General features: G+C 36.4%; 1 protein-coding gene across 5 annotated transcripts in view; it reads left to right on the top strand.

Annotated features, from left to right (window-relative positions):
- The window catches only part of PRKCI (protein kinase C iota), a 90,313-nt gene that overhangs the window by 22,786 nt on the left and 53,570 nt on the right, over nucleotides 1-13,957 (top strand). For all 5 annotated transcript variants that reach the window (XM_029939908.1, XM_029939907.1, XM_029939909.1 and 2 more), the window contains one exon: nucleotides 13,674-13,795. In XM_029939908.1, coding sequence (XP_029795768.1) covers nucleotides 13,681-13,795 — 115 coding nt within the window. In that variant the 5' untranslated portion in view covers nucleotides 13,674-13,680. The remainder of the gene's footprint in view (nucleotides 1-13,673; nucleotides 13,796-13,957) is intronic.

Below are 13,957 nucleotides of genomic sequence, written 5' to 3'. Positions count from 1 at the left end.
ATTGTTAAACTTTTATTTTTAGTTTTCTGGTTTACATTTATGACTTTAAATAATATAAATTCTTGTCTTATTAAATTTAGATAGTTTCCAATGATTCCAGCTATGAAGAGGAAGAAATTAGTGCTTCTTCCTTTTCCCCCATTTGTATTGGTTTGACGAATATAAATAGGCCTACTTAGTAAATTAAAATCATTGTAAACTACTTTGGAAAGAAATCAAAGTCTGCTGTATTTTAGGAATTTAGGCATCCTTTTTTCTTGGCTTATTGCTACAATTGTTTTTATAAAAGAGAATAAGGACATGTAACCCTTATAGTGCCTGATTAAAATGTTTCCAAGACATGCAAGTAACATTTTATTTAAAACCTATGAATTTAAGGAATGAAAGAATCAAGCCTTTGCCCTTTAGTGCTTTTTATTCACTGAAAGCTTTCTAAGAGTGGCTTCATTTCAAGCCTTATTTAAAGACAACATCGGCACTCTCTAAATTGCACCAATTTCTGTCCCCTGAAATTAAATCTGTTAAGATTATATGTTTATTAACAATAGTCTAAACTGGTGGTTATGATATTACATAGTCAGCTGCTCCTTACTACAGATGAAGCTAAAATGAGTCACCAATGAGGATAGCTAATAAACAAGTTAGCTAACTAGAACACCTTCCTGCTTTTAAATAGAAAATCCTTCTATTTGTAAGGACAACCTGCATCTGAAAAAGTTTCTTTTTCTTCAGATCCTATGAAAGGCCATTATCAGAAAGTTTTCTCCTTATCCCCTTCAAACAATATTTCTTTCCAGTGGAAGTATTTTCGAATAGCCAGTTTCTTACTGAATAAATTGCCTTCTCTCAGTTAACTTTGTTCTTAGTGCAAATGTGGTGTCTCCCTAGATATAACAGACATTTAATTGGATTTTTTCTAGTTTTTAAGCAGGAAATTAATAGCATTAAGACTCTGATTATATTGGAGACCACCTGAGAGTGGATCTGTGCTGGCCTATACACCCTTTTTTCTTGACACAGGAGCTTGTCAGTAAGTGGCCTGCCTTCCTTCAATCATTAGCTCGTAGTGTTAGGAGGAAGAGAAACAGGTTTTGTTGGTTAGTGATAGATTGCTATTGTATGTGCTGATCCTTCTATTAAAGTTACTTGATATTATGGGATAGAGTTTAACAAGGAAATGTCTGGACTACTCATTTCTTTACATCATAAATGTATTGGGAATTTTGCAAAAAGGTTGTAAAAATGCTTTTTTACACTGCCATTGAACAGTTATAATCTGGAGGAGTCTTTCTGTGAACATCTACAAATAGAAAGAGATTAACTACTTGTATATTTGGAATGTATAGCTGGTTCAGTGGAGAAGTATGCAGGATTTTTCTGTGAACAAGTCTTGGCAAGACTTGTTTTTAAAAGTATTGCAAAATAATTTTAGCAATATAAAGTGTATCACTGTAATGTTCTAAGGAAACACAAATAGGCTGTTGAGTTGGAAGTTGGGGGAATGTTGGGTACTGGTCCTGGAGCTTCTGGCCTGGTAACTAACCACAGGACAACTGATCTATAGTTTTATTGGAGAAAGAGAACGGACTTGGTGGCCTGGTGCCAGAAACCAAAACAGCTCTCACAGAAATTTGAATCAGGTAACAAAGAGATAAATTGCTTGTTAGCAGTGAACACTGGAACTGAAGAGTTAAGGGAGAGGTTAGTGGACCAAGACCAACCATGTACAAACGGCAGGTCTGAGAATGCAGAGAGGGAAGCAGATCACTGTAGAAAATCGGTCCTGGAGGTCCGTGAAAGCTTTCCAATATGACTCCCCACCCTCTTGTTAAGGTAACTAACATGAGTGTTTGTTGTTTTACAGCTGAAATGAGCATAATTAAAACCTGAATTTTTTAAATTCCAGTCTTGCTTAGGATCTCACATATTACCTAAAGTGTGTTTAAACTCACTGTGATAAATATTATTGAACACCTGCTGCCTACTAGAAGCGGGGCACTTGGTACTGGGGTAGGCACAGAGGACGTAGATCTGGATAATACACGGCTCTGTTCTTGAAAGCCTGAGAGACCTATAGGAGGAAAGACCTAGAAGAATTAATAAAGGAGTGCGTGTTTATGTGTAAGGTACTTGCAGCGATGGATATTGGGGAAGTGTTTGGGGAAAAGGTAAACCTTCCTAGAGGATGAAATATTTGAGGCCTTTAAAGGATAAATAGGTTTGGCTGATGATGAAGATGTTGGGGGTGGGGATCATTCCAGGCATTGCACAACTGTGTGACATGTTTGGGGAATTCAGATCAGTTTAGTTAGTGCCATAATCCTTCCTTATTAGGACATGAAGTGTGAAGCGGGCACTGATAAGAAGTGAGGCTAAGATGAAGGCTCACGGCTCTACTCATGAAGATTCTTCAATATCACGCATCGGGCTTCGGACTTTTTCTCACTGGCGAGGGTTTTAAGTAAGAGAGATACATCCTGAGATTTTCATTTTAGAAAGGTTTACTTTTGGAACCAGTATGAGTGATGAATTAGCAATGGATGAAGACTGATTTGGGGGCTTTGGAAGTAGTCCAAGTGAGAGATTCAGAGGAGAAGAGGATATGAATTGAATGGCAATTTTTGGGGGGTAGAGTCCATATGAATTACAGATAGACAGACTGCCAGTGGGAAAGAGAGAGGGAGGGAATCTGACAACTTTAGGTTTCTTATTTGAGAGAGACTAGGGAATATAGAAGGAAGAGATTAGTGAGAGGAGGCAGCTCATTTCCTGGAACAAGTAACTGAATTCTTAGTTCATCATACTTTGGGGACATCCAGGTGGAAATGTCCAGCATGAACTGAACAGTCATTTATTTTGTGCTTGCTGTATGTCCCAAGCCCTGTGCATGACAGCTAACCTACATAGGAATGTGGTGGAGAATGATGCTAGAAACAAAAATGCCACCAGTGATCAAATGCCAATGACAAAGACAAGGCACTAAAACTAAAATTTAAAGATACAGATGTACCTAAAATGGAAAGTTCCCCTTGTAGCTAGCTTTTCACCCCCACTTCCTAATGGTAGCCGTTGTTAACAGTTTGGGATATTCTACATTGTATTAATGTATCTCTAAGTATAGATATAGATACACACATGCCCTTTTGTTTTTCCAGTAAACAGGTTCATATTTCTACACACATTTTTTGCAGTTTGTTTTTTTTCATTCATGATCATCTTTCCATGTTAGGATAGACAGGGATAAATAGATACATACATGTATAGAAAGTGATCCGCTTACTTTTTATAATTGATGTATAGTGTTCTGTAGAATTGGCACACCATAATTTAGTCTTTTTTCCTGATTGATAAGCACAAAAAGTTGCTTTCTTTAAATCACTATTTTCAAATTATGCTGAGGGAACATCCTTGTATTTAATATATATTCTTGCAGATATGGTCCAAAATCTGCCTGTTTTAAAACGTTATACTGTCTGTCCTCCAAACACTTAATCAATTTATATTCCCATCAATGAATACAATGTACAATGAAGCGTTTTCCTTTTGTTCCCATTGCACAATATTGGTCTTAAAAATTTTTCCCAATAGAATAGGTAACAAATGTTAACTTTTTTTTTACAGCTATCTTTTTATACATTACCAATCATTTGTATTTTGTCTTTGGGTTGTTTATTCATGTCTTTTGCCCAGTTTTCCTCTTGGATTCTTTCTCTTTTTTTTAATAAATTTATTTGAAGGGACATTAACATGTTGTCTGTTAAAAAAAGGTACTGGCATTTCTCTAACCTGTTGCTTGTGTGGAGTTTTTCATTTTTGTTTAATCAAATCTGTCCTTTTTAAAATTTCTTTATGATTTTCTCTGACTAGTGCGTTCCTGAGTCGGGGCAGCCATCTTGTTTCTAGAGGGAAGAGGCAGCCTTAGTGGACCCAATCTACAAGGAGGGAGAGAACTGAGAGATGGGAAATAAAGAGCCCTGGAACTCTTGTCTAATAAGCCCTGAACTCAGTTCTACTTTTGTAATTCCCTAATAACATACATTCCCTAACATGTCACCCAGTTTGCCTAAGCCAATTGAGTTAGGTTGTTTTTTTTCCTGTCATTTGCAAACAGAAAAATTCTAGGGTACCTGGGTGGCTCAGTTGGTTAGGTGTCCTACTTTGGCTCAGGTCGTGATCTCACAGTTTGTGAGTTCCAGCCCCATGTTGGGCTCTGGGCTGACAGTTCTGAGACTGGAACCTGCTTCAGATTCAGTGTACTCTCTCTCTGCCCCTCCCCTGCTCGTGCAGACTTCCTCTCTCTCTCAAAAATAAAAATTAAAAAAATAAATAAATAAAATTTCTTTATGGCTCCTAGGTTCTCTTAGGTAAATGTGTTTCTCATCTAAAAATACTCTATTTTTGTATCTATTATGCAGCTTTCCAAGTGGTTATCAATAAATCTGATATTTGGGGTTTTAATTATTTGTGTTGTACTGATAACAACCTAATTTTTTTTAAATGTATTCTAATACTGCTATTGAATAGGTTCCTTTCCACTGATTTGAAGGACAACTTTGTTCTTTACTAAATTTCTCAGATGAACATAAGTACTTTCTATTCTGTTTCATTGATTTTTGGGGGAGAATCTGTTTTTGCATTGGTTTAATTATTGTGGCTAATTCTGATATATGTTATGGAGAGGTCATTTCATTAATTTTCTATATCCAGATTTTCTTGGCTATTCTTATACATTTATTTTATCTTCTTGATCAATTTTTGAAGGTTTAACAAAAAATCTCATTGTTATTTTGATTTGGCATTGCATTGAATTTACAGATTAATGTGAGCACTGATAGTTTTATAATACTGAGCCTGGCCTTTTAAGTATGTGGAATAATACCTATTTATTCATTTTTTTCCATGTTTTTCAGTAAGCTTCCTGTCCCTTAGATCTTGTACATTTCTCATTAAATTTATTCTTAAATGCTTTATAATTTTGTTGCTTTTGTGAATGGAATCATTTATTCTCATAGGCTTATTTTATACCATCTATTTTTGAGTATTTAAGTGGAACTGATCACCTTATTCTAATAATTTTTTAGTTCACTTTCTTAGACTTTATAGCTAGATAATGTCATCTGCAAATAACAATTATGCCTCTTCTTTACTGTATATCTTACTTCTTTTTATTGTTTTCACAAGTTTATTTATTTTGGGGGGGAGAGAGAGCATGCACACGAGCGAGGAAGAGGTAGAGAGAGAGAATCTGAGGCAGCCTGCATCCTCAGTGCAGAGCCCCATGTGGGGCTGGATCTCACAACCAGCTGTGAGCTCATGACCTGAGCTGAGATCAAGAGTCAGATGCTTAATCGACTCAGCCACCTAGGCGCCCCTTTTCTTATCTTAACCATTGGGAAGGTTTTCCAATGTTGAATTTTAACAGTGAACTTTTATCTTAAAATATTAAATATTATCAATAATTAGAAAAATTTCACAAATTATTTTCAAGGATACCCAGTCTCCTTTTGTCCCTTTGAAGTATGCTAAAGAGCATAGACACTAACTCTGATAATGTACTCAGTTGTGTCAAGAACTGTGGTGTTTTGCCCTTATTTGTATTCACAACAATATTCAGAGTCGGGTATCGTTATCTGCATTCTATTGATGGTAACACTGAGGCTTAGTAAGCCGCCATACAAAACTGAGTCTTACCCTTCAGAGAAATTTCTTTCTCTGTTTACTATATCGATGGGGCTTTTAAAAATACTTTTTCGCGCTATTGTCAAATTCATATCTCACAGTTCTTTTTGAGCCAATTTTCTAGCTTCTTGATCATCAAAAAATAGAACTTGCTTTATGCCTTTCAATGAATAACAGTTACTTGGAGGAATGATACTATGATTTATATGAATATTATTTTTCCCCAGAATCCTTAGCACAGTGATTTTTACCGTGCTCCATTAATGGGTAATTCTGCCTAAATCTCTTAGGTCAGTGATTACAAATAAAAATTTTTTTCTGTTTATACTACATTTAATTTTGGAGAAGAAGCTTATTTTGAGATAGCAGAAGGACTGAACCGGTGGTTCTTTTTTCAGGCTTATTTTTAAAAGCAATTAGTCCTAAGGAAAAACTTTAGATTCTATATTTTAGAACATAGGAACATAATGAATGCTTAAAGCTGTTTGTCTTCTGAGGCCCAGTAGCAAAATTAAAACTGCCTTTTTTTCTTTTTAAAAAATTCAGCTGAAACTGTATCTAAATTTGCCATTTGGGGAATCTTTGTGGTGAAGCAGAATATATTCTGTCAAAGACCAGTGGTAAGATAATTTATGCTAACACTGAAGTTAAAACCAGAGGAAGAGAAATCTTTCATGCATAATTTGTTTTATACCTTTAGAATGTAATATCTCTATTTGGCAGTTCATTTTTAGTCTTAGTGCTATGATAAGAATCTGGTGTTGGTAGAGGGTATGAACATGGTGCTCTTTCAATTACTTAGAGCTAAGTGTTTATATAAAACTCCCTTAAATGTTTTAGTTCCTGGAACTTAAGGAGTGGCCATTGATAAAGCATGACTCCTTCCCCGAGTCTCTTTAGGATGTTTGTACTTAGGTTTTTTTTAAGGATTATATAGATATTTTAAAAATATTTGTTCTGATAAATGTTTTTTAGTTCTTGAAAAATAAGATTTCTTAAGAATCCCTATTGTATACAGACATGCTTACATATGTGTTAATTGTGGTTCCATGTGGACCTTAATAAGAAAGTCATATTTCGATGATGTCCAATATTAATTTTTTCCCTTGCATTAAAAAATATGTCATCCTTGTTTTTTGCTAGAGAAATTAATTCTACAGGAAACTTTCCTTCTCTTCTGACTTAATTCTAAAATAACGTTCTCCTGATCCTTATATCCCTTATACTAGTAACCATGAGGGTATTTTGAAAGAAAAGTTGCTGTAAGGTAAGCGTGTTCTCTAATAATGGTGTAAGAAGAAGGAACTATTTTGTATTTTTAAAATGAAATTTTAAAATATTTAAAACAGTTTTATTTATAAAAAGCCATTTAAAATTTGTTTTATATTTTAGAGGTGTGTTGGTAGCTCAGTCAGTTAAGCATCTGACTCTTGGTCTTAGCTCAGATCATGATCTCATGGTTTGTGAGATTGAGCCCCACATCAGGTTCTGGGCTGACAGCACAGAGCCTGGTTGGGATTCTTTTTCTCCCACTCTTTCTGCTCCTCCCCTGCTTACTTGTGCCTGTGCTTGTGTTCTCTCTTTCTCTCTCTTAAAATAAATAAACTTCAAAAAATTTTCCTGTATTTTATTTTTTTATTAGAAAGTAAATTTTATAATAAAATCATACCTTTATATGTTAGAGAAATTAATAATCTATATCATTCAGAAAGGTCAGTACAAAGTACATATCCTTTCCATCTCTAGTCTCTCCTCAATTCCCAGTTCCACCACCTAGAGTTAACTACTTTTAAAATTTTGTTTTGTTTTATTATATCTCTTGATAGACATGAAAGATGAGGAATTTAGTACTACTTCATCGCCATTTCTCCTGCCTATGTTTAGTTCTTCTAATGGTTATGTTGTAACTTAAATAATGTACCTTCTTCTGCTTTTGTTGTTAATTGTGGTTAAAAAATATTAAATTTACCATGTTAACCATTTTTTAAGTGTACAGTTCAGTAGTGTTAACTATATTCACATTGCTGTGAAACCAATTTCCAGAACTTTTTAATTTTCCAAAACTGAAACTACCTTTTGACCAATGCCCGTTTTCCTTTTCCCCAACCTCTGGCAACTGCCGTTCCAATTAAGTGGAGTCACAAAGTATTTGTCTTTTTGTCACTGGCCTGTTTGACTTAGCATAATGTCTTCAAGGGTCATCCATGTGTCAGAATTTCCTTACTTTTAAAGGCTGAATAATATTCCTTCTTGTTTATATAACACGTTTTGTTTTTCCATTTCTGGCAGTGGACACTTGGGTTGCTGCCATCTTTTAGCTCTTGTGAGTAATGCTACTCCAAACATGGGTGTGCAAGTATCTGTTGGAGACCCTACTTTCAGTTCTCTTGGATATATACCCAGAAATGGAATTCCTGGACCATATGGAAATTCTATTTTTAAGTTTTTGAGGTACCTCCATACTGTTTTCTATAGCTGCTGCACTATTTTGCATTCCCACCAACAGTGCACAAGGCTTCTGTTTGTCCACATCCTTGTCAAACTTGTTATTCTCTGTTTTTTTTTTTTAAAGTAGGTCCCATGCCCAATCTGAGGCTCCAGTTCACAACCTGAGATTGAGTTGGATGCTCCACCAACTGAGCCACCCAGGCGCCCCTGGTTTTGTTTTGTTTTTGTCTTTTTGATAGTAGTTATCCTAATGGGGGTGAAGTGATATTTTGTTATGGTTTTGATTCACATCTCCCTGATGATCAGTGATGTTGAACATCTTTTTTTAATTTTTATTTATTTTTAATGTTTTACTTATTTTTGAGACCGAGAGAGACAGAGCCTGAATGAGGAGGGACAGAGAGAGTAGGAAACACAGAATCTGAAGCAGGCTCCAGGCTCTGAGCTGTCAGCACAGAGCCTGACACAGGGCTCGAACCCAGAAATGTGAGATCATGACCTAAGCCAAAGTCAGAGGCTTAAACTACTGAGCCACACTGGCGCCCTGAACATCTTTTCATAAGCGTGTTAGTCATTTGTATATCCTTTTTGGGGATACAAGGTTCAAGTCCTTTGCCCATCTTTTATTTGCACCATTTGTTTTTGTTTTTCTTGTTCATGCTTTTATTTTTAAATTATTGGTTTAGATACAGTATTGATTCTCCACTAGGAAAAACACATTTTGAACTTATACTTCCTTTTACTTTCTTCACATCTTGATTTTTTTTAATAATTTTTTTTCTGTTTTTTATTTATTTTTGAGAGACAGAGAGACAGCACAAGCAGGGGAGGGTCAGAGAGGGAGATACAGAATCAGAAGCAGGCTCCAGGCTCTGAGCTGTCAGCACAGAGCCCGACGCGGGGCTCAAACCCACGAACTGTGAGATCCTGACCTGAGCTGAAGCTGGAGGCTTAATCAACTAAGCCACCCAGGCACCCCAATATCTTGATTTTTTAAAGTAATTTTTATATTGTAAAGATTTGTAACATTATTCTATTCTTTAACTTATAACTTTTTCTTTAAAGAAATGAATGCTTATGTAAGTGTTAAGCCCTTGAAGAACCAAGTAGTATGATTAGATGCTTAGACAAGGAAAAGTAATCTTGTGTCAATAAAACTTTTCTCTTTAAAGGTCCCTCTTAACTTTGTTGTTTGGGGCTGGTATGTTTTCTCAGTCACTTTTATCCCATCTGTTTTCAGTCATCTGCAATTTTCTTCTGCTTTCTTATCTGCTGCTGGTGACTTTTTTGTTTTCTAAGACTTTGATAATTTGTCATTTCAGTTACCTGTTGTTTCAGTGGGCCCTTCAAATGAAAGGATATAGATATGTGTTCCCTCTGCCATAATGCACCAGAAGCATCTGAGTGTTGCTTTTAGAAAGTTAGATGGTTTTTTATCTCTCTAATTAGGCTTCACTTCTATTTAAAGTATTATATATATAGTGATTTTTACATTTACTGAACACATAGGGTCCAACCGTGTGACAACTCCATTCATTCAACCTAGAGTAATTGCATGTCCACTCTGAGCCAGACGCTACCTCAGTTATTGGTGATCTAGCACTGAGCAAAACTAAGTGCCTGCTCTCATGGATTTCACATTTAGTCAAGGGAGATAGACTATAACATATGTATAATTTATATATGCTGGCAAAGTATTGTCTCTGAAAAATTAAACATTAACTAGCAGGGTGCCTGGGTGGCTCAGTCAGTTAAGCCTCCGACTGTGGCTCAGATCATGATCTCAGGGTTTGTTGAGTTGAGCCCCACATCAGGCTTTGTGCTGACAGCTCAGAGCCTAGAGCCTGCTTCAGATTCTTTGTCTCCCTCTCTCTCTCTGGCCCCTACCCACTTGTGTTCTGTCTCTCAAAAATAAATAAACATTAAAAAAAATTTAACCAGCTTCATGTACTTAAGTAGAGTAATTTAGTTTATTTTTAAAAATTATTTATTTAGAGAGCATGAGAGTGGAGAGGGGCAGGGAGAGAGGAGACAGAGAATGCTAAGCAGGTACCGTGCTTATCAGTGGAGAGCTTGATGTGGGGCCTGAACTTATGAACCAGGAGGTCATAACCCAAGCTGAAATCAAGAGTCAGATGCTTAAGTAACTGAGCCACCGAGGACCCCCCAGAGTAGACTAATTTAATATCCTCATCAGGGATTCCATTTTCATCAGCCAGTCTTTTAAAAATGAGATTATGTAACCATTATGTTTTTGTCAAAACACCATCTAGTAATAGCTGTGCATTGTGGGGATGCTACTGTGGAAAGCGGTGTCTCATGTGTAGGAGGTTTACTCAGGTCGACAGCTATGGAAAGAAGGCAAGGGAAGGAGGCAGGCTTAAGTAGGAGGAAGTCAAGATGCCCTGAATTCTCAGCAGAAGCCTTAGTTGACCCTCCCAGGAGTTCTGAAGATGAGTTCATACGTCAGAGCTTTCCTGAGTTGTTTACAACCTTTATACCCCCACATGGAATCAGTCGCTCCAGGAAGTGGGTGTGACCATAGGTGAGGTTCAAATCTCTGAAGGAGGCTGACTGCTGGGGATTATCTGCTGGTACCACGTCCAGCAGCTGGTATAATAAATGCCCCATTGCTAATGGGGAATTTGGGGTGGGGTGGGGAGGGGGAAAGTCACAGCATAGCATCCACCACAGGTGTCATTAGGAGATTTGGTTTGAATTTGTATTCTATTTTTTAACTGTGAGAGACTGGCAAGTATTCCTTTGTGTTTTGATTTTTAAATCTGTAAAATAGATTAGTATGTCTAGTTTGACAGTTATTGTGAAGATTATATAAGATAAAGTTTGTTTAAACACCCAGAGCACATTCAGTTTTCTATAAATGTTTATAGGCAAAGGAAATAAACAGTGATATTTCCTTGTCAAAAGTACATTTTCTGGAAGATGAGTTTCTCCTGCAGAGTATTTCTTCTACATTCAATTAAGAAATTTTTGAATCCTTGTATTTTTTTAAAACATATTTTGTAAACTGTGGTGTATATATGTTTTTATATACACACACACACACACATATAATATACATACGTGTATACACACAAATTTAAGGAACTGTTGTTAGAGGAAAATGTGGGTTGTAATAAGATAATTTTTTATTTCTTTCCAAAAATGCTTTAAGATTCTTCCAAATTATAGCCATCTACTACCATGAGAATTGGATTTCTAATTTTTGGATATTAAACTATTTTTTATTAATATTTACTCTCAAGTTAGTTAATATACAGTGTAGTCTCAGAGTCCTTATGTTAACAGTTATGTGAATCTATGAAAAAGTCTGAATATTTTTGTCTCCCCATTGCGTACAATTTAATTGAGGATGTGTTATCAGTATATGAGTTAAATTAAAAAATGAAACATAAGATGCATGTTGGACAGGTTTAAAAGTTGGACCATTGGGCTTGTGTGGGTGGAAATGGTTTAATGGAAGTTGATGTTGAAGTGCCTATTAGAGAATTGATCTCCACCTCCCTCTATAAACTGGGCCTTGAACTGAGGAAAGGTCAGTATTAAAACTTGGATCATCAAGGTCTTACGTGTGGGAGTTATGAGTAAACCAGATGTTTGCAGTAGAGTATTTTTGTTGGGAATGGTGGGTTCAAGTTGAGAATGGGAATTAGAACCAGAGTATCAAAAGACTTAAATACCACACAGAGAGGTAGATTTACAGATTTAGGAGACCTCTACATAGAGATAGTAGTTAAAACATTGACTATGAATTAGATTTCAGAGAGAAAGAAAGAATGACAGAAGATGAATGTGAGAGCGAATGGAAAGAGTACCTTGTGATTGAAGATGGAGGGAGACTTAAGCCGTGAAAGCCACAGCAAGTTCTCAGAGGCAGAGGCACAAAAAGCTATGAGATACTTAGAATGATTATCAAGAAAAGGGCAATCCATTTTGATGCTCTGTTCTGCGTACTTTTGATACAAACCCATAAAGACTGCAGTTTTAAACTTTTTTTTTCAGATGACTGAAATCTGATTTCTTACCATGTGTTCTGTGTTCCAGCTACCCATGTCTTTTCACAGTTCCTTACTTTCTTGAACAGATACTTCTTAAGTATCCATTCTGTGCTAGGCACTGTGTTGGCTTCTAAGAATATAATGAATAGAATAAAACCCCTACTTTCACCAAACTTACATTGTAGCTGGGGTAGATGGTAGACTATAAACATTGGTTTACCTGCTCTAGTAGAAGAGGTTGTTCAGTGAGGTAGCCCGAGTCTTGTAGACTCGGTCAGGGACTTTGGATTTTACTCTTCATGAGAGAGAAAGGCATTTAAAGAGTTTAAAACAGAAAGGACATAAACTACATTAATGTTGTAAAACTGTTAGGACACAATCTCACACATAGACCTCACTCTGTGAGTGTTTATTAGAGTCATTCAGTCTATTTGACCTTCATCTGAAAGGATGACTGTGGCTGGCTAGTGGGTGGAGATGTGAGCATAGGGAACCTTCTCCTTGCTCCTGGAGGAAATTAAAGGTGTCTGTTCTAAAACATTTTGTCATGGTTTTGAATTTTATAGTAAATAACTGCTAGGCAGATTTATTTGAATACTGTTGCTTATCTAACACTAATACAAACAAATACACATTTATGTTCCTATGTTCTTTGGGTATCTACCTTAAAATATTGGTCCTATTTTAAAACCAATTTTGGCAAGAGGGATTTTTTTTTGGAAATGGTAAAAATGAAGGTGTAAGGTCTAAAAATCATGCCATACAAAGAATGGGTGACAATCTGTGGAAGTGAGGGCTGGAGAAAAGGATTGACAGATCTTTGTCAGATTATTGAAGAGCTATTTCTTAGATGAAGGGTGGGCTTTTGGGGGATGGGAGATCTGCGACTGGTGATTGGAACAGGTTTCAGTTTAAGTATAAGGTGGACGTTCATCAATAATAGAGCTGTTCATCTGCGGAGTTCAGTGCCTCACAAAAGAGTAAGCTTTTGATAACTAATATTAAAGCAAAAGTGGGACAGCCATCAGAGCAGTTAGGGTGGCCTTCCTGAATGAGAAGGGAGATTGAATGAAAGTTTCTTCCAAATCCACTATTTTTACTTTTTTTTCTCCTAAGTTTATTTACTTATTTTGAGAGAGAAAAAAGTGTGAGTGGGGGAGGGGCAGAAAGCAAAGGCAAGAAAGAGAGACTCCCAAGCAGGCTCTACGCTGTCCACAAAAAGCCCAGTATGGGGCTTGAACCCACAAATTGTAAGATCATGACCTGAGCCGAAACCAGGAGTCAGATGCCCAACCAACTGAGCCACCCACACGCCTCCACTATTTTTACTTTTAAGCCATACAAAGAATGGGTAACAGTGGATTTTTTGATTTAGCTTTATAGAGATAGTTTACTGGAAGGAATGCATGCTGATACACTCACAAAATAACTGATGTTCATCTGATTGTCAGGCATTTCGTGTTATGTAGAGCATCATTAGTTTCAGTCATGGTCAAACTTAAAACTCCTTTTCTTTTTTTTTTTCAGGGATATCATGATAACACATTTTGAACCTTCAATCTCCTTTGAGGGCCTTTGCAGTGAGGTTCGAGACATGTGTTCTTTTGACAACGAACAGCTTTTTACCATGAAATGGATAGATGAGGAAGGTGAGTGTTAAAGAGAGGACTGCCTGTGTAGGTATTTGATTTAAGAGACTATTTTGTCACTTATTTATTTTCTTTTTTAAAGCTTATTTATTTATTTTAAGAGAGAGAAAAAGAGCATATGCACATGCCCGTGAGTTGGGAAGGGGCAGAGCAAGAGGGAGA

The sequence above is a fragment of the Suricata suricatta genome, chromosome 5 (genome assembly GCF_006229205.1).
Source record: "Suricata suricatta isolate VVHF042 chromosome 5, meerkat_22Aug2017_6uvM2_HiC, whole genome shotgun sequence".
NCBI classification, from domain to species: domain Eukaryota; kingdom Metazoa; phylum Chordata; class Mammalia; order Carnivora; family Herpestidae; genus Suricata; species Suricata suricatta.
The sequence above is the reverse complement of the archived record's forward strand: the minus strand, read 5'-3'. Positions and strand labels throughout refer to the sequence as shown.